Source organism: Rhinolophus ferrumequinum, chromosome 8, assembly GCF_004115265.2.
Source record: "Rhinolophus ferrumequinum isolate MPI-CBG mRhiFer1 chromosome 8, mRhiFer1_v1.p, whole genome shotgun sequence".
NCBI lineage: Eukaryota > Metazoa > Chordata > Mammalia > Chiroptera > Rhinolophidae > Rhinolophus > Rhinolophus ferrumequinum.
Window position 1 is genome coordinate 18,819,758 of NC_046291.1, and position 21,682 is coordinate 18,841,439.

The window sequence follows — 21,682 nt, forward strand, 5'->3', positions numbered from 1 at the left end:
TTGTTTCTTAATGGTGTCTACACTATTTGGAGGAGAATGTCCACCAAACTCCACTGGCAGGGTTGCACGAACTCATTGGATCCTCTCAGTAAGTGGATGAGGTTGGTTGTAGTATTATCCCCGATTGCCTATGAGACCATGAGATAAGTGAGGTTCTGTGCCGAGTCAGATGTTAATAACTAATGGAGCTGGGATCCAAACCCAGGCAGTCTGGCTGTAGGTTCCATGCTCTTTTACAAGATGCTATCTGGTGAATGGCCCATTTAGTACAATAAGTCCCATCCAAGAAAAATGACAATCCTTGGGTTTTTCCCCATGACGTAGACAGTCTCCGGGCATTAAACCCGTATACTTTAACAATGATGTTAATGATGAGGTCAGGATTGTGCATTTCTGAGATGACTCAGTTAACTTTGCTCCCTTCTTGGGCCACAGATTTTAGCCCAATCACCACACATTCTCATGTACACGTGTGTACATGCCTTTGGTAAAAAAAAAAAAAAAAAAAAAGAGGACCAGGAAAGAGTACTCAGCTTCACCACTTCTTGACTTCTAGAAAATAGCTGAAATCCATGACCTTCTGATGGCACATCCTCAGATACAGATCTAAAATGCAGTTGTAAAAAAAAAGACACACACACGGGGTGACTGATTAGCTCAGTTGGTTAGAGCGTGGTGCTAATAACACCAAGGTTGCGGGTTCGATCCCTTCATGGGCCACTGTGAACTGCACCCTCCTTAAAAAACAAACAAACGTAAACGAACCCCAACACTTTATTTTGCTAGCGTTTCTTTTTCAAAGTGGTATCTACAAACATTTGTGAATGGCTGATAAATTGATTTCTCTTAACCAGTCATGACAGTTGATTATCAATGAGCAAGGCAAACCTTGAAAGGAACTTGGTAGGAAAATAATGGCATCATTGAAACATTTTCAGTTAAAAGAAAATGTCAAAATAGCATATAACTTGAGTATTACGCTGAGCATTTAGAATGGTGTTCTTTTAAGCTGTGCTTTAGGATCATTGTGTGCTTCATGTTTTTGTGAAGAGGGAAAAGAATACATTATGAAATGACTATTGTATATAGATAAGGCTCCTTAAAAACAACTTTCCATGACATTTTAAAGGAATGCTTTAGCTCAGTAAAGGAGCTCAGTAATGCTCCTGAAATATTCAAGTTTTGTTTTGGGGCCAACATGTTTGTTTACTACCTGTAAGATTGAAGTTTTCAGAATGATAACCTTATAATAGCTCAGCCGATGTCTTGAAAGATCCATCTTATCATGGGAATATAAATGAAAGAGCGACGCTGAGATACAATAAAGGGAACATTGGCTGGGAATCAAGAAACTTGGGATTCCTGGGTCTACTTTATCCCGATAAAAGGAAGACATCCATTCTTTGTGTAATTTTCCTCATGAACTTTTCAGTCAGACTTGGATCCAAATACCAATTCTGGTACCTATTAGCTGAATGATACTGGATTAGCCAGTTAACCTCTTTGCGCCTCAGTTTCTTTATCTGTAAAATGGCTTTACGGATACATGGATTTTATTGGTGCTCACTGTGGGCAGGCATTGTGCTTTTATATACCCTTAATCTGTATAACAATCTTAAGTGGAACATTCACTGTTGTTATCCCTGCTTCACAGGTGAGATCACTGAAGTTGAAAGACTAGATGGTGTGAAGAGTTTAATTAGGATAATTTATGTAATGTGTCATATCTCCTGCTACACAGCAGATTCTCCAGAAATGGTGGCCGATGTATTCTTATCAAGCCCATCTCACTCGTCGCTTCTTCTTTTAGATATGCTTTGAAAATTAGTGGAGAGGAGAACCACATGTTTAAACAGCTTAAGTTTGGGGAAAGGTTTAGGCCAAAAGGTAAATAAAAAACTGAATTTTTATTTTCCTACAGGAGTGGCAAAAACTCAACTACGATATCTACACCCTGCGACACATTCGAAGGGAAGTGAGAAATAGATGGAAGCGCATTTTAGAAGATTTAGGTGAGTCTGAAAGTGATGATGAAATGGTAAAAATAAGCCGTTGTGATCGTTCATCTTCACTTTTTTCACCAGGGTGTTTATCAAAGGAATGTCAGAAACTGACTACGTCAGGCTACTGTGTGCTGATTATTTCCCCAGCCTGTCCCCCTTGTATCTCCTTCCGCATAAACATCTGACGTTTCTGTTACCACCAGCCCGTGTCTTGAGGATACGTTTTGCCAGGTGTTACTCCATCTGTCCTCAGTATTGAGTACTACATGGCCCTGGAATCAGGGCTTGGAGAAGTAGGGACCTGGAAGTGACCCCTTTGCGGCTCCCAAACTGCAAAGGCAGGTGGGAATTCTGGGGAGGAGGTGAAGAGTGGAGAGTGGGAGGAGGTTCTCAAACCAGCAGAAATGCAGCAAGCGTCAGTCGGGGAGTATGCGAGGCTTACCTCTGAGGAAAAAAGTTAACAACGGACAGTAAACAAGAAGAAACGTCAAATGATTTTAAGAAAAGACCCCACCGGTCACAGCAAGCTGGGAAGCAGCACGTGGTGTCTTTGACTTCCCGTTTCTGGTGTTGGTTCAGAATCAACATTGGGGTCTCTTAATGTCCTGCAGGGTGATCGTTTCCTGTCACTACTTTACATGACAGGTACATTTTTTTTTTTTTTTTCACTTTAGGATTTCAAAAGGAAGCAGACTCTTTGTTGTCAGTGACGAAACTCAGCACCATCAGTGATTCTAAAAACACAAGAGGAGCTCGGGAGATATTGTTAAAACTGGCTGAAGAGACCACTATTTTCCCAACAAGTTGGGAGCTCTCAGAGAGATACCTCTTTGTTGTGGTAAGCGGATGCATTTTTTTCACCTGCCCTGATTTTGCTTTAAATTTTTGCTTTTCTGTTATTCTATACACTCATCATTCTAACACCGCCAGCAGCACCACAATGGGAGGTGGCAGATGGTACTGGCATCTCAGATTCTGGGTTTCCGTGGCCAGCAGCTTCAGAATCTCCTGGAGGGCTTTAAAATTCAGATTTCTGGATTGTACTCAGACCTATTGAGGCTTGGGCTGTGGCTCAAGAATCTGTATTGTTCAGCCAGTTCTGCTTTTGGAACCATTTGTAGGTCAGAGATGTGACAAATATTGTTTATATAACCTAGGTTGAAAAAGAATTTGAGGGGACTCCTAAGAGTGGTGCAATGTTTCTTGGATAATGTAACTAAAGGAGTGAGGTGTGTCTCGAAATTTGAGAAAAATTTAATACAGGTTTACTTGTTATTGTTTCTGGGGTGGCTTTTTACGGTTGTTAGATTGGTTTTCCCATCAATGTGGCATGGTTCCCATCTTGACAACATTTTAATTTTTAATTTTTTTTTTTTTGGCAGGACCGTCTCATCGCTCTCGATGCTGCAGAAGAGTTCTTTAAAATTGCCCGTCAAACCTACCCCAAGAAGCCGGGGGGACCATGCCTGGCAGATGGCCAGAAAGAACTGCACTACCTTCCATTTCCAAGTCCCTAGAAGAGAGGCTAGAAGGCAGAATTGGAATTCTTCCACTGGAACACAGCAGCCAACCAAAGTTGGACAGATGCATGCCGATGAGAGTGAATAAGCAGAGGGGGCCTAATGAAAAATGATTCTGAATCCTACAAAAATCTGGGGATTTGGATATCTGGGCTTTACAAGTACTTTGCTCTGTGAGATGTGCAGGTTGCATTAAAACACCCTGATGAGCTTGCATCAGTGAGTGGGTCGACGGGATAGTTCATCGTGGGTGATTAGATTCCAAGCATCCATTGCCCTTGTCTTGGTTTTGGTTGTACTGTAAGAAAGCCCGAATGAGTAATCCTATTGAGAGAGTGGGATAGTCTAGTTAATGAAACAATAAGATTAATAGCAAGAGCTCTCATTGAGCCCCACATGGATTACCAATTTTTAAGTAATTGTTATATAATATAGGCTAACGCCAAAATAATACCAGGCACTATGTGACTTGCTTTAATTTGAAAGAACCCACAGAACCTCAGAGGGTGTCAGAGGCATTATTTTTGAGTGTCAGTTATGGTTATTCAGAAATACACATGTATTAGATATTAGAAACGTCTAGGAGTGCTGCTCAGACATAAGTTCCCAAGAGAATGGTCCCAAGCAAAACTTCCTGCAGCTACATATAAAAGGCTCTATCTTCAGGCATCTTAACTTCTCAGCATTATTGATATCCAATTACCTCCATTGTGCTTATTGTCCATTTCTAGTCCAAAACTCTTGATATTTTATCCAGGATAGCATCTGTAAACAGAAGTGTTTGACCTCTACTTTCTTCTCTTTAATCTGTTTCCGGCTTATCTGCTAAGAGTTGCACCTGCCCAGGGACCTCTAGTGCAGACTTGCAGCTCAGCAGGCATTGAAGAAGGTCACTGCTGGACTTTCATTCTGAAGATGACTTTCAAAATGGAGCAGTGGTGCCAATACACTTCCATCTATCCACAGATTGAGAAATCCAGCTTCAGAAGTTACTTGCCCCTTAGGCAAGGAGCTTGCCAAGAAATACTGGTTCATTTTATTGAGAAGACTTTCAGAATTTATAGGACTCATCAGTAGATTGCTGAGGACAATGGCAATATTGTTACTTTTGCAGATCTTGCTCTTCTGACTTCAGGTTAAAAAGTAACTTGTTTTTTGTCTGTCCCAGGGGACTGTGGCTTGAAAATTGCCATATCCTGACTAGCAATTTTGGTAGCGTATACACTGTTTAAGTTATTTGTTACAGGAGATACATGTTCTCCACTTATTAATGCGTTGCAGACCAATTTAAGTGGTATGTTTCAGGAAAATTCTTTCTAGTAGAACAAGTAAGCTAAAAGTCTTATTTTTTCATATTTAGTGCTTAATCTCTCTCATGTCGTTTAAAATTAGCCTGCAAATATTTTCCCTTACTTCGGTGGGCTCTTGCAAGATAAACATACACACAGTGAAACAAACAATAAGAAACAAACAATAAAATAAATTTAAAAACTAGAAAATCATATTGTTTTCATCTCTGTTTTGTCTTTCTGCCTTTTTGAGGTCAAAATAGATGAGATTGTTTGCGTCTATGGAGAATAAATTGTAACCACAGTCTTTAGTTTTGGTAATGAATGAGTAAGGTTGAGGTTGTCTCTGTGATTATAAAAACACATGGAATTATCCAGGAAACTTTCCTTTCAAGGAATTAGAAGGTTTCTGTATTTACTTTTCAGTTGGATATGTGTTCTATTTACAAGAAATAAGAAGGAACAGATACTCTTCCCATAATCCCTTTAAATGAAAAGGTAAAGATACTGAGAAACAGATGAGTTTAAGGACCTCCCCTCATTGTACAGCCAGTCAGGGAGTAGATCTGTGCTCAAGTCCAGTGGACACAAGAGAGAGGCTCGAGAGTGACTGTCATGACCACTTCAGAAGCCACAAGGTGCTCAGTCGGACCAGCATCCACAGATGTGCAGGTGGCTGGAGGGTTTCCCTATTTTCTAAATGTCTCCCTATTGTAGTACTTCTCGAAGGTTCTTCTATGTATGCAGGGTGATTTCAGGTGGTAGATGGAAGGACATTTTTATATTAACATTTATTTTAATGTACATCTGGGAAAGACCCTGTAATTAGCAGATCAAACACCTGATTTTCTATGAATGGATATTATTGCAGCAAACAATAAAGTATTTATGTTTCCTTCAAGGGGGCACCCAGGAAGGCACGATGGACACACAAGGCAAAGTGACAAGGAATGCATTGGCGAGGGGGCATCTGCATCACTGAGAAACTCAGTGGTAGCCCTGTCGGCCAGAAGTGGGCTCCCTGATAACAACGGGCATAGGAGAACAGGGGCCCAGTTTCACTGTCAGAAGAAAAGTGGACACAATTATCATAATGAGTGGTTAGGTCTGAGGGGTGCCTGCAGAGATTTGGAGATGGCTCAGAGCACATGGCAGCACTAGGGGCAAAATAGATGGGTAGCCGATAAGAGTATTGCTCAAGCTATATCATCAAAAGATCTCAAGGATGGAGGGATGATCAGGAGATAGGCAGGGCACAGCCACCCTAACAAAGTTGTGATCTCTTGCTAAGTTTCCAGACCTTGGCTACTTTCCAGACCCAGAAACTACTGACTGAAGGAAAGGCTGGCTCCCTAAGAAGGAGAGCTTTGCAGCACCCATGGCAACGACTCCCCTAGCTCTTCCTCAAAAGCACCTATGGCGATTTACTTGTAAAACCTGGGGAAGGGAGTGTACACAAACTGAGGCCATGGAACACACGGTCCACGTTGAAATTGATACTCAGGGACAAGAGTGTCACTCTAATGTGCCTTTTAGAATGGAGCCTATGGGATGCAGGTAATAAATGGAGTCCTATCCCAGGGCTAACTCACAGTAGGTCCACTGAGTCCACGGACCTTCCCAATGATCATCTTTCTACTTCCAGAATAAATTACTGGGCTGAACATATTTGGGACTTGGCAGAACCCTCATTCGTTTCTTGGCCTGTGGGTTAAGCCTCTGAAACTCCTCCACCCCTGACCGAGATAGTAAACCAAAATCAGTATTGCATGCCAGGGAGACGGCAGAGATTAGTGCTAACCTTAAAGACCTAAAGGAGTGTTGGTCCTGATCATAATTCCATGTAATTCACCACTCTGGGCCCTGTGAACACTAGATGGCACAAGTGTGACTTCTTTTCCATTGGATTAATGCACTTATGCATTTCCTCTGATCTCTTTCTGTTACTAATATCACAAAAAAATATGTTTAAATTTGAGTAAATTCCATTGAGAAGAGTATATTCAATTTCCAAATCACTACCAGGTACAGAGCGAAAGTGGCCAGCCACTTTGAACTTTCTGTTTACGTTGTTTCCAGAAGTGCTATTATTTGCTTCCAGAGTATTATTCCCTATCCTGTTTTGACACACTACTCAAGGACACTTGGCATCTCAATTGGTCAACTTGGAAGTCCTTTAAGCTATGGGTTTAGAAGACTAGGTATTGAAGAACTGAGCCAGGGAACCAGGTCTTACCTTTGGTCTCATCCTTTGATCATTTACTAACCAAATGGGGTTTACCAGATTTTGCTACTCATCTATATTCTAAGTATTTAGTGAGATTAAATTTAGAAAGAACCGTATTGTTAAATTTAGAAAGAACCGTATTATAAATACAAAATGAAATTCTGACATAATAGCTAGATAAAGCCCAGATCTTTTGAAAACCAATAGCTGTAGTTTTTAAGTAGCAATTTACTCGAACCTTTTTTCAGCATTAGTAGTATGAAATGGATAAGTAAACTTCACCATATATCTTACAGACATACAGGATTTGAAGTATCTTAATCAGGAATCCACTTTCCAAAGATGGTTGTTGAAGGGAGTGAGGAATGATTTTCCATTTGTGAAATGAGTACTAGTCAAAGTAAGTGCTCAGATAGAGAGACTGTCTGGCCTCCATCATCTTTGCAGGAGGAAGGTGTTAAAAACCTGTTAAACCCAGCAGTGCTCAAGGCTTTGAGCCCCATTTGCCTGATTCACAGATCTGACACTGTGTTGTCCAATTTTGTTATGGAAATACTGTTGTGTCTGCCTAAAAATGAAACTTTCACTCAAGTTTCTCCCAAATTTTTATTTCAATATTGTCAGCGCTGGGGAAAGAAAGGGGGCGCTTCTCTGAGATTACAGGAAACACGTGCCATTCCTGGCAAATCAGTGTTATTTGTTTAGAAGAATTTGGTCTAAGACTCACTCATTGTAATGTAGCACCTGGTTGCAAGATTATAGGAGAGGAGACGTATGGCTTTCACCTTTATTTTCTAATTGCTGGAAACCACTGATGTTTACTAAAAGACTGGACAGCTGTTGAAAGGTCACAGTTACGTAGGTCCATTTCTAACCCATTTTTAACAGATGAAAGTCACGCAGAACATTTTAAAATAGAAAAAGAAAACCAACCATGATACTAGAACTCTAATACAACCATTCATAACATTTTGGGAGATTTCATTTCTTTTTTGTGTCTATATTTGAAATTTTTATGTACAATAGTATATCCTGATTATTAAATTTAGGCCAGGGGTCATGAACTCAAATATCTCCGAGGGTCACTGAGTAGGGCCTGCAGATTAAAGAACGTTATGTATTCCTCGCCCTAAAGGGAACAATAACTATGCAGCTCCAAACTATCAATTGTTGTTGCAAAAGGGCTGTCTGGCCAATTATTCTAATTTTTTGACAAGAGCCAAACAAACATGAATTTTATATAAGTTTTATCAATTTTAAAATGTTAGTTACTAAATGAAAAATTGAAAACCATCGTGTAAGCCAAAGATACATATATACATGAACTGACAGTTTACCACATTTCACAGGTCATAAAGCTTTTCTGTCAGTGAGTGGCCTCGAGTGCATCATTTTTACAAAGCTGCATAATATTAAATTGAGTAGATGGAACGCATTTTACAACCTTGCATCTATTTTTGGACATTCAGAGGTTGTTTTCAATTTTCCTCTGCAATGAACATCTTCATGCATATTGCTTTGTCCTGTGTTCTTGGTGGAATTACAGAATCAAAGGGCATGAATATTTAAATCATACTTTATGTACATCATCAGATGTTTTCCAGAAGGTTTGTACCAGTTTATGTTCTCTCTAGCAGTGATGTATGAAAGTATAGTTTCACCATATCTCTGTCATCATTGGGATATATACTGGGGGATAAAATTGGCAAAGAATAAAAAACGCACCTCATCTGTGTATTAGGATGAACATTATTTCATATGCTTGTTTACAACTTTCATTTCTTTTGTGACTTGTCTGTTTGCTTCCTTTGCCCTTTGTCTATGTGGAGAACTTCTACTTTGAAATTTTAACAATGACAATCTATGCAGCAGCCAGGTATAAATAAACACCAACACCTGCTTCATGTTTAAAACATCTGCTTTATGGGGATTTTCTTTTCTGTACTAGTTGTCAGCTTTCATCCTTTGGTCGCTCACTGTCTCACGTGGCAGCAAAATGGATTGAAAGCCATCTTTAAATAGCCTTTGATACCAGTTGTGTCTCTCTAATTCATTTTGTGAATACGATTCTCAAGGATTAAGACTGCTGAAGTTTTATACTCACATTTTATGATTAGTTACCGAATTATTAGTTATGAATTATTTTGAGTTTACAAACACAAGCCTTACTACTGTGATATTAGGAGCAAGACCAGCTCCTGGCTTTGAGGTTCCATACTCAAAATTCCAGATCTCAGAGGGACTTACAAGTCATCTATTCCAAACTGCTCATTTTGTTAATGTGGAAATTGAGTTCCAGTTACCTTTCCAAAGTCACACAAGCGAGCAGCCTACTATCTGGACCTTGGATCTCTAGTTTAATTTTTTCCCCCATTTGACCATGCTGCCTTCTTCTGGGGCTGCATGTGTTGCTGCATTTTGCAATAGAATTTGGTCCTGATATATCTGAATGTAGCTAATGGAAGGCTGTATTTCTGTATATTCATGTCCGAATTCCATTACAGAAAATAATTATTTTGATCTTTCAAGCCTGATGAAAAATTACTATAGAGCCATGGACAAATCTTTATAAATACTGGTTTTGTTACTCTTTTACTCCAAGAGATATTGTGGTAAAAGTGGGAGCCAAGAACTTAAAAAAACACCAAATATTTCACTTTACTCATGACAGAAGTGCAAATATTCAGTCCAGATGTTTAACATCATTACTGCAAAAATTCAAATCCAATTTGGGGGTAAAACATTCAACTAGCAATTTTTATCCAAAGGCATTTGATGCCAATAAAATACATCTAACAAAGGAATTGCCTGCTTTGTTCTAGAGGCTGAACATTCACTCTTAGATCCTGAACACCCCTCTCTGTTGAAGGGTCTGCATCTTTCCTTGTGGCAGCTGAGCAGGCGGCCCAAAGGGTCTTGCCTTTCAAGAGTTGCTGGAGGCCCAGATTAGGCCTGAACTAGGAGTTTTGACACTTGAGAGTGTTGTTAGCTATATAGGTATCTGGGTACTACTCAAGACAGATGCTTCTGTCGGACTAGCATGGTGACTGCAATATTCATTCTAACAGACTTAATTTTAGAACAGTTTTAGACTTACAGAAAAATCGTGAAGATAGTACAGAAAATTCCATATACCCCACTTCCAGTTTCCTATGTCATTCACATCTTATGATCCATTTATCACCTCTAGTGAACCAATATTGATACATTATTATTACCTAAAGTCCGTACTTCATTCAAATGTCCTTCATTTATACCTCATGCCCTCTTTCTGTTCCAGGATCCCATGGAGGACACCACATTACATTTAGTCGTTGTGTCTAAGACTCCTCTTGGCCATGACAGTTTCTTGAACTTGCTTGTTTTTGAGGAGTTCTGGGCAAGTGTTTTGTAAAATGTTCCTCAGTTGGGGTTTGTCTGACAATTGTCTTGTGATTAGACTGGGAGGAAGAGCACCGAGGTGAGAGGTGAGGGCCCTGTTCATCGCGTCGTACGCAGGACGCATGTATCCACAGGACTGCCAGTGCTGAAGTTAACCCTGACCTCCTGCTGAGAGGGGAGGGTCTGCAGTTCTAACTCCGCCCACGTTAGGAGATTTTGATGCAGGTGATCTCTGGAGCACATTCAGAAAAAGACCGGATGTTACGTTCACTCTAAGATTTAGGCATGTCTGAGGATGTCTGAGGGATGAGTGGGTGACGTAAGGATTGGACTTAGCTGTGAGTAGCAGGAACCCCGCACGTAGGTCTTACCTGTCTTATGCCACAAGAAGTCTGGGAGTGGACCGTCTGTGCATCAACTGTGTAGCCTGTGGCTTGCTTCCTGCTCCTCATTCTCAACTTGACTTATCCTCATGGCTCCAAGACGGCTGCTACCTCCAGACTTAGCATCTACATCCAGGGAAGGAGAAGGTGTAGGGCAAAGGCACAAAGGGCAAGCTAGCTGTGCCTGTCACAAACAGGAATTCTACTTAGAAAATATTGTCCAGAACTGGCTCACTGGGCCAGCTGTGAATACAAGGGAGCCGGAGAAAGTGAGTAGTTTTAACTGGGCATATAACCACCGTGAACAAAAGCACAACCCTGTGAGTTAGCAAGAACAGGAGGAGTAAGGCTACCGGGTAGGCAACCAGCAGTATCTGCTTCAGAGGAGCTGCCGCCAGCCGTGTATTTATATTCTGCACATAGATTCACGCCTCTCTTCATTCTTCTCCTATCTACTCTTTCATAGCAAAGTGAGCTCCTAAAAGTGCAAATAGGCTCATGTCCCCTCCTGCTTAAAGCAATATTCTTAGGGAAAAGCCCCAAATCCTAAACATGCCCGTGAGATTCTGCAGTTTTGGGCCTTTGCTTGTGTGTTCAGACTCATTCTGCAAGCCAGCTACAACGGCCTCCTGTCGTGTAGGCAGGCTTTGCTCCGTCTTCCCACTTCGCGGCCTGTGCACATGGTGCTTCTTCGGAACGCCCTCCAGCTCCCTGCATGGCATCTCCCTCTTAGCTGGTTTTCGCTCTTACCTCCTCTCCATTCTTCAGATCTTTATGTTTCAGTTCCATACGAGTTCATCAACAAAACGTTCCCCAACTTTGCAGACTGGCGTAGGCCCTGCTCTTAGAGACGCTATCTCATAGCATCGTGCACTTTTTCTCCGTGGCTCTTAACACAGCCATAAATCTATTTATGTGATTATTAGATTAATGGTTGTCTATTCCATAAACTGCAAGCTCCATGAAGCAGGCAGTCACCGCATCTATCTTTACTCATTATTCTATTCCCAGTGCCTAGTGGAGTGGCTGGCATATGGAGGAGATTAAGTAAATATTGGCTGAGACAATGAAGGAGAAAAGCCTGTATCCTGAGTGAGGAGAGAGTCAAGTGGCAGAGTTTTGTTCAAGAACAAAAGATCAGTGATGGAGGAGAGGCACTCTGAGCTGAGCTCTGTTTGTCACTGACGTTTTTCCTTCTCCGTTGTCATCGTGTGCTCACACCTGACTTTTAAAGTGAGGAGACACAAAAAGAAGAGGAAAAGACTGAGCAAACTGTTTCCTGGGTCCCTCAGGGGACACTGGGAGATGCTTGTCATCTTAGCACCAGTGACATTGACAGCGGCCTGAGAATAAAATGTGTAGTGCAGGGGATCCTGCGGACTACGCCAAGTGTCGTGCGGGGCGCCCGGCAGGGTCTCTGGTCCCACTCCCCACACAAAAACGCAGGATATGACTAGGCCAAAAAGGAACACCCATGGAGCCATAAGTAGGGGAGTCATATCTCTATACTCTCGCTGGCGGCTGGTTTGGAGAAACAGGAACCAGGAGCAACACAATTCTCAACCCTCACTGCGCCGCTTGCAGGCTCAGCCACCATCTTCTTGCTAGCTCCCCCTTTTTCTGCTAGCCCAGCCACGGCAGTTATATTCATGGCTAATGGCTCACTGGTTACAGCTGACGGCCAACTAGCCACAGCTGATGGCCATTTGATCACAGTCGATGGCCATTTACTACCTGAGCCAGCACCTTTCTATGTGAGGCCGAGAGCCTGGAAACTGCTTTTTGGGGCTCTGTCCCCACAAGCTGTCTGTGCAACGTGATGTTTTGTACATCAATAGCCGTAGTCTTAGCATGTTGGTTGCTGCTTCAGGCATGGGGAGCTACAGTTGAACCACAAACACTGGTGACACCGTGGGCGGCCAAGGGGACAATTTATCTTAGTGGCTAAAAGCACAGACTTTGACATTGAGATCTCAGCTTTGTCACTAACCAGGTGAATATCTTCAGGCAAGTTACTTAACTGCCTTAGTCCTCAGTTTCCTCTATAGCAAAGTGGGTAAAATGCTTGTTAGGAAGTTTGGATGAGTTACTGCTGGGAAAGAAATCCACAGAGACACCACCCACTAAGATCCCACTTGTGGTGGCTCCAGCTGTGGTCCCAGAGTGAATCAGGATCCCCGAAGATTTTGGAAGAAACTTAAAAGTTGGAGGGTGGAATTCCATAGTAAGGTGAGATTAAGGTAGAGAAATTTTGTGTTGCGATTGCTCTTGAAACTTTATAGTAACCTGTAAGCGGACATGGCCTGGTTTCACACACAAGGGCAGACCTGAAAGGGATCTGATTTAACTTTCGTCTTCTTTTTTCATTTTTTAAATTTCACTGCACAGGCCTCTGGGAGAGGCAGCACGTCCACACAAGGCTGTGGCAGTGCCAGGGAAGTTCCTAGCTCTTCTGAGGGCTCTGTAGATCCCGGGCAGCAGTGGGATAAACATTTAGAGGAGCGTGTAGCAGAGTGGTTGAGAGCGTGCCCCCTGGAGTTGGATTCCCGGGCTCTCAACTGAGTTCAATTGTGTAAAATTGGGGACTTGACCCAATCTTTGTTTCCTCACCTGTAAAATAGAAGAAAGATGATCCAGTTCATAGGGATTTTTGCAAGAATTACATACTTAATTCATATAAAGCAGTGGTTCTTCATAGAGAGGAGGGCAATTTTGTCCCCCAGGGGACATTTGGCCATGTCTGGAGACATCTTTTGGTTCTCCTAATGGGGGTGGGGGGCCCATGCTATTGGCATCTAGTGGACAGAGGCCAAGGGTGCTGCTAAACATGCTACAATGCACCGGACAGACCCCCACAGCAAAGAATTATCCAAAATGTCAGTAGCGCTGAGGCCGAGAATGTCTAAGACGTGGTATTGAGAGGAAATCCTGTCTTGTAGAAATTACTTAGTGTGAACGTTCATTAGTAAATATCAAGTAGGGATGACCATGCATTTGTCAACTAGAGCTTACCAAGTGCTCATGCCTGTTTTGAATGAGTGAAGGGAACCGAGAAGAGTTTTTCTCATTCGTTTTCTGATTAAATCATACCCAAGACATTTCAGCTGTGAGAGGCAGCTGTCAGTTTCTTGTTTAGATAATGCTTTCAATTTCACAATCAAGAAAAATAAGTGACTTCCAATCATAAAAATGTGGCTCTTTTGGTTTGAAGAGTTTGGAAGATGTTCATTTATGTTTTCTTAGTGGATAAGTGGATAGTTACAGGGAAAACTTCAAGGCCCGAAGTTTTAGGAATATTTTGCAGGCAGGCAGGAAGCATGGGACTCTTAGGGGGATGTTGTCCCTGGGAAATTGACCTTGTGACACTGACCATTAAGTCTCTTTCTGGTAAACCTTCAGAATTTGAGGGGCATTGACACTTGCGTCTGTGGGAAGGCCGACATAGCCCTGAGGAGGTAACAGGTGGGTATAAAATCTCCCAGAAGAATCACAAAGAGATTTTCTAAATGGGCCTGATGACATCCTCATCCAAAGGTGGGGTGCCATTAGTGAAGGGGTGAGGACGAGGGTGGGACATAGAGAGAGAAAGGAAGCTTCTCTTTCCAGCTGGAAAACTGCTGCCCAGCCCCCACTTTGTGGTTTTCTGTGCTAAGTAATTTACATCTTCACTTATATTAAAGTACCTCATTTCCTTTGCTCAGGTCTGCAAGTGCTTTTCTGTCAGTTGTCACCTAAAGAAAGTAAATACAAATTTAAAGGGCTTGTGTTGGGAGGAGCTAAGACTGTGCAGAAAAGCTTCAGAAGCTGGGGCTGAGGGAGTAGAGAGTGGGGGGCATGGGAGGGGGGGTGTGAGGTGGAGAGGGTGGGGTTCAGGAAGGCTGAGACTGCGGATCCAGTTTTTTTCCACCTAGCCCTGCTTTCAATAGAGCAGCCATATCGACTTTATTTTTATCTGACTTACCTATGCTTTGTAACATTGTCATTACAAACAATATTTCATTTTTTCTCCTTAAGAGTTCCACTGCCAGTAAAAAAAAAAATATTGACAATCAAAGCCATGTGTAGATAAAAAAATAGCCCCTTATTTACAGAACACTCAAGATTAATATTCTCCCTCAATAATTTGCTGTTGACTGAGTTAAGGAAAAAGTTGTAATAGTTACATATGATGTCAGAGGGATAGTAGACTTGGGAGGGGGGTCACCACTTTGTGAGGCGTGTAAATGTCTACTCATGTTGTTTTGTGCACCTGGAACTAATACCAAAAATTAAATTAAAACAGTTAATACGAAACCTGGATTATTTCCTAAAGTTAACAAGATCTGTTCAATTTACACCCGGAAAAGACTCTTAAATAATTACCCAGGGCATTTGGCCTTCAGGGCTTATCATCCTGTCTTGACTGTGGGATAGAGGGGAGGTGGAGGCAGGGGGGATGGCGCCCACTCTTTAACTGGAGGCGCGCCCCGCGGCTGCGAGGTGTTGGGTCTGTGGAATTGGGACACCCTGTGCCCTCTCCCTGTGAACGTCTGTGGAGGCAGCATCACAGACGCTCAGGTGAGTGCATCTCAGTGCTCTCAATTGGTTGGTTGCATGTAACAGGTTTGCATCTTACCTTTAACACAAAGACCCTCCTCTCTTTGTGCTGGGGCTTTGCAGAAAAGCTCCGGTTGAACACTAGATGTCACTGTTGACTCACTCTGCTGTCTTAGCGGCAAGATTTCCAGAATATATACACCAAGGTCTGTTAAATTTTTCTCTCATTTAATGATTGATATAGAGGTGTGTGTGTGTGTGTGTGTGTGTGTGTGTGTGGTGTCTGTTTAAGATAATTTTCAGATATTGCCTTTTTCTAGAGAACATTTGACAATTGGCAGAAAATGGAAAGTGGAAGAGGCATGAATGTTTCTTAAAGGAGTAAGGTCAACTGACTTCCACGAGAGGTTTGTAAATAAAATCATTTTGTAGCTCTGAGTTTCTGCCTGGGAAAAGACTCAAGTTACCCTCAAGCTTACTTGTTTCCCTAGTTCTGAGGCATACCAGGTTTTTATCATCTTTGGCATTTATTTGAATATTATAATGATATATGCTAATGCTTGCCTTTATTTCTCAATAGGTCAAGTTGTTGGTGTCATTAAGGTTTTTTTTTCTTTTCTTTTTCTTTTCCAAACTATTTTTAAGAGGAGTTTCAGGTTCACAGAAAAATTTAGCAGAAGGTACAGAGATTTTCCGCTACTCCCCACCCCCACACATGCACAGCTTCCCCCATTATCAACAGCCCCCACCAGAGTGGTACGTTCACTACAATCAAGGAACCTCCATGGACACATCATTATCCAAAGCCCGTAGTTTACGTAACGGTGTTGTATATTCTATAGGTTTGTATAATGAAGGTAGTCACAATTACAGTGTCATATAGAATAGTTTCGCTGCCCTAAAGCTCCTCTGTGCTTCACCTGTTCAGCCTTTCCTCTTCTCCAACCCCTGGCAACCTCCGATTTTTTTTTTAACTGTCTCTATAGTTTTCTCTCCATTACTGGTTTTTTACTTAAAACAAACAAACAAACAAACAACCCAAAGCTTTTTACTTTGAAAAAGTTTTAACAGAAAAGTAAGAAGATTAGCATAATGAACTCCATAAATCTATCCCATCACTTTAAAAACTACCAAGTTTTTACATAATCATGTACTTAATCTTCTTAGGTAGGTTGTAGCATCTCCATTTTATAGAGAGTGAAATTGAGGATCAGAGAGACTAAGCAACTGCCCAAATCGATACAGCTAATTGATGGTTTCATCTGATTTAAACCCATTCTTTTTCTTTTTTTTTTTTTTACAAAAAGTGTTTCTATGACACTTCTTTTTTTTTTTAACCATTTATTATTATTATTTTTTTAATTGGGGTATATTGGGGACCAGTGTGTTTCTCCAGGGCCCATCAGCTCCAAGTCGTTGTCCTTCAATCTAATTGTGGAGGGTGTAGCTCAGCTCCAAGTCTGGTCACCGTTTTCAATCTAGTTGCAGGGGGTGCAGCCCACCATCCCATGTGGGAATTGCACCAGCAACCTTGTTGTTAAGAGCTTGCGCTCTAACCAACTGAGCCATCCGGCCACCCCTCTGGCAGTTTGTTGTCCTCAGTCTAGTTTGGAGGGTGCAGCTCACTGGCCCGTGTGGGAGTCGAACTTGCAACCCTGTTGTTCACAGCTTGTACTCTGAGTAGCTGAGCCATCCAGCCGTCCCCTCTATGACACTACTTTTCAGTTTGATTTCTACCAAATCTGTGTGCATATTGAAATAGCTCGATTCTCTTTTGAAGACCAGCTCTACACATACATTTTTAAAGCTTTTAAAATACATTTGCAGGAATCTTCTAAATAGAACAGTTTATTGTTAGACTTAGTTATAGCTAGATTTATAATAGCTGTGTATGTTGTAAATGTGTGTATATTTAGACATCCGATTCTACAAAGGAATTCAATAGATTTACAAATATATTTACGATACCTTGGAAGCTATAAACTGGCACACAATAGAATGTTGCCAGTGTCAAAGACAGTACAAGGTTCTTTCCAGCTTGCATTTCCAACCTGGAAGTACCCTTCTAAGAATTTCCCTAGGCATCTCACTATATTCAGAGAACATAAATTATTTTCAGACAAGCTGCGTTAACTCTTATGCTTTATAATCAGTCCTCTTACACCTTCAAATCTATCTACTTTTATTAAAGTCTCTAATCCTTCCTATAACAACCCCAGAAAACCCCTCACACCAACCATGGCGAGCTGGTTTCCCTTCACCTAGGGTGTGGTCTGAGATGCCGCTTTATAAAACTTCTCAGGTTCTTTTAGCCATTATTATTATTATTATTATTATTATTATTATTATTATTATTATTATTATTATTTTAGCAAACAGAGTGCTACAGGAACATGATCCAGTTAAGACCAATATTAGATTCTCTATGATCTGTTGATGGATAGTTAGGGGGCACCTCTCGCAAAAGGCAGATCACTAAAAGTTACTTGAAAACATAGAAATTGCAAATAACATTAGAGAGTCCTCGCTCCATTTCAGTCCTCAAAATCCCCCTGTCCTTTCAGAAGAATTATGGCTCTGACTTGGAGACATCTCTCTATATATACTTCCATGACAACGTGCTCAGAGCATTTATCATATTGCATTGAAATACATGCTTACATAACCGTTGCTCCCAGAGAAGACCTCCTTCCTCTAGGACAACACCAAATCCTGGTTATCTTTGTACCCCTGTGATCCGATCTTTTCTCAGTACCTGGCCTAAAGCAGTGTTTTCCAACCTTGACTTCATGTCAGAATGCCTTTGGAGTTACAACTGTATAGATCTCTAGACCTCTCTGCAGAATTCCTGAATCAAAAATTTGAAACAGCAAAGTCCAGCATAGTTCAACATGGTGGAGGGATGAAAAACAAGGACTTGGCAGTCTTAGATCTGAATTCTCCAGGATATCTGCCCCACGAACCTTTTTCCCCCATTATGTATTCCTTGCTTCTCATTTAATTGAAGTATGAGCAAACTTTTTCATTGATCTCTCCAAACAACTGATTCTATTATACTCAGTGTTCTTTTTCTGCCATGGTAAGAATTTTGGAAGAATATACATGAATTACTAGCCTCGTTGAGTCATAACTTGGGAAAAGTGACTCAACGACTCTGAGACATTTGGTTTTAGAAAATGATCGAATTTTTGGATGAAGAACCATACCCAGAAGAAAAATTCCTCTTTAATTTAGATGATCTACATACAAAGCAGAACAAATTTACAAGTATCTCTTTAGAATTATGTGTGAGGGAAATCACAAAATGTTGAATTCAAACTGGGATAATAAGTGCGGAAATTAATTACACCATAACCAATATTATAAATTTAAGTGCCATAAAATGTTACTGATAATCTGTTTGTTTTACACGTTATTGTTTTAGTTCGGTAAATATAAAAATCATTGTAAAGTCCTCCATAGTTTCACTAGAATCCTATAATCCTGCTTTTTCCAGAATCATTAATATATATTTTTTTAACTGGGAAAGTTTTCAGAACATAGCTCCTGTTCAGTCTCTTTTGCTGGATCCCCCTCTACTCAATCTCAAAATGTAGGGATTTCATAAGATTTCATTACAAACAAACGTTTATATTAATTATTAATATATTGTAAAGAAAACGTTAAACTTAGTTACTAATAAGAAAGACAAGAGCAGACAAATAAACAAGTAAGTACAAATTACAATCACAACTATAAAAATGAACCCTGGGGTGAGATAGAGTGAAACTGGGTGAGACCTGTGTTCGGAGAGCTGTCAGGGGCATCTTCTCTGAGAGGGGACATTTCAGTTGAGACCTGAAGGACGAGTGACAGCCAATTAAGCAAATATTTGAAGGAAGACTATTCCAGTGGGAGGGAACAGCTGTGCAAAAGCCTGGAGGTGATAAAACATTTGGCATGAACGAAGGACAGAAGAGGGAGCAGTGCCCGAGAGCATCGTAGGGGGTGGAATGCTGAGGCCATAGGGAAAGTGGATGTTGTGTCTTTGCAATGGGCCAAAGACTGAAGGAGTTTGCACCAGGGAGAGCCATGATCGGAATTCTTTTAAGACAACCACTCTTGCAATTTATAGGGAATGGGTTGGAGGATTGCAAGAGTGGAAGCAAGCCCAGTTAGAAATGAAAGAGGATGGTGGTTTGGATTAGGGTACAGGTGGTGAGGATGAGGACAAATGGGCAAAGTTTGAGGTATATTTTGGAGATGGAATGGACAGTAGTTGCTGATGGATTTTGATTTTGGAGGTGGTACAGGAAAAGGAGAAATCAAGGATCACTCATAGCTTTCTAGCTGTGCAAGACTGTGGTACCATTTGCTGAGATAAGGAACACTGGAAGAAGGGGCTGGATTAGTTTTGATAGAGCACCAAGATTTTTTCCCTTCAATAATTAAGGAATTCATTTTGTTTCTAAACACATACAGAATATTGGTTTTTTCACGACAGCTTTGTTGAGGTATAATTCATATACTGTACAATTTACCCATTTAAAGTGTGTAATTCAATGGATTTTAATATACTCACAGAGTTGTGCAACTATCACCATAATCAATTTTAGAGTATTTTCATTACTCCAGAAGAAACTCTGTACCCTTTAGCAGTCATTCGTTCTTCACATCTGCCCCTGCTCCTCTATCCCAAACTCTAGGTAACCACTAATATACTTTCTATCACTATAGATTTATGTATTCTGATCATTTAGTATAAGTGGAATCATACAATATGTAGCCTTTTGGGTTTGACTTCTTTCACTTGGAATAATGTTTTCAAAGTTCATTCGTACTGTAGCATGTGCCAGTATTTCACTTTTTTATTGTTGAATAAAATTCCATTGTATGGATATACCACATTTTATTTTCCCATTCATCAGTCATTTGGGTTGTTTTTTCATTTTGGCAATGATGTATAATGTTGCTATGAACACTTGTGTACCAATTTTTGTGTGGGTATCCAAGTTTTGTTTAAATTTGTGAAATTTGCAGTGTTTATGGGACAGGCAAGTGGAAGCGCCAAGTTGCTGCCATGGTTTCATGCTTTCTTCTTCTAGCTGACCTTTTGACCTTTGTCATTGCATTGAGGAGACTCCATTCTACTCTAAACCAACCAACCTAAATCATTAGATCATCATGTCAGGCCTCTTTCTTTCTGTGTCCACACTGCTAACTATTTTGAGAGGAAGTATCTTGCAGTTAGTCCGTTGGTGGGCATTTCATGTAGGAGTTGGCTCACCATTTTGTTCCTCTCCTGGGGGGCCTTTCTGGACGAAGACGGGCGTGCAGCCCACCACGTATGCATGTGGGGCAAGGCATGTGGGGAGGAGAAGCTGCAGTCAATGAGGCAGTCCTGGGTGGGAATCCCAGCAAATGGCTTAAACTTTCTGACCCTTATCTTTAAAATGGCAATGTCAGATAGTATTTATCTCACTGAGCTGTTGTTAGGAGTAAAGAAGATAATGCTGAGCATCTGCCAACACAGAGTAATTTCTCAATAACTGATTTTATTATTATTATGCAGCCGCTTCTCCCGGGGCTACTGGTAACATAACATGGATTTTCTCTCTGTTCAGTCTGGCCATTACCAACTCTGCTTAATATCACTTTTTCTATCAATAATACGTGCACAATAATACATACTTCATAAGATATTATAAAGAGGAAATGAGATAAGAACTGGAAAGGACTTGGCATAAGATATATCACCAAGAAATAATATATCTTTGGTGAGTATATATTTTTGAGCACTGCGACACCACTGTTTTTGTCCTAGGAATACAGCCACGAACGGAATCCAGTCCTTGCCCTTGTGAAATCTACATAGTAACCATCATCACTATGATTACAAATCTAGTCTGGGTTGCCATACTCAAAGGGGAAAAGAGAACTAGGTGTGTCTTAGATGATGCCTAAGAAGGTACACTGACCATATTTCTACTTTACCTGGAAAATCAGCCTCACAGCCTTTGATCTGTTCTCCTTCCTAGGAGCAGACAAACAAAAACCTTTAAAGAACTCAAAATGTTCTGATCAGATCCTGTTGACTCCCTCCCTCGGCCTTTTCCATGGTTCTTGTACAGGTCCCTGAAGAGTCCCACTGCAGTCAAGGCTGCCTGCTCACAGCCCACGGCATTGAATTTTGCTCTGTGTATACGTTTTAAGTCAAATCACCTGCAAACTTGCAAATTGTTATTGATGTCCTCAACTGTTTACTAATGTGGCAGCGACTGTGACTGGTGCTTTAATATTTTTTTCAAAGCCCATTTATTTTGCAAGTGCAGTTCTAAAGTGCTCAGGGTGATTCCCAAGTGGT

The 21,682-nt window shown here is 41.0% G+C and overlaps 1 protein-coding gene across 1 annotated transcript in view; it reads left to right on the forward strand.

Annotated features, from left to right (window-relative positions):
• MREG (melanoregulin) overlaps window positions 1-5,020 on the forward strand; it is a 57,967-nt gene extending 52,947 nt beyond the window's left edge. The window contains exons 3-5 of the mRNA XM_033113026.1: window positions 1,922-2,012; window positions 2,678-2,841; window positions 3,386-5,020. Of these exons, the coding sequence (XP_032968917.1) occupies window positions 1,922-2,012; window positions 2,678-2,841; window positions 3,386-3,520 (390 nt within the window). The 3' untranslated portion in view covers window positions 3,521-5,020. The remainder of the gene's footprint in view (window positions 1-1,921; window positions 2,013-2,677; window positions 2,842-3,385) is intronic.
• The last annotated feature ends 16,662 nt before the right edge of the window (window positions 5,021-21,682 follow it).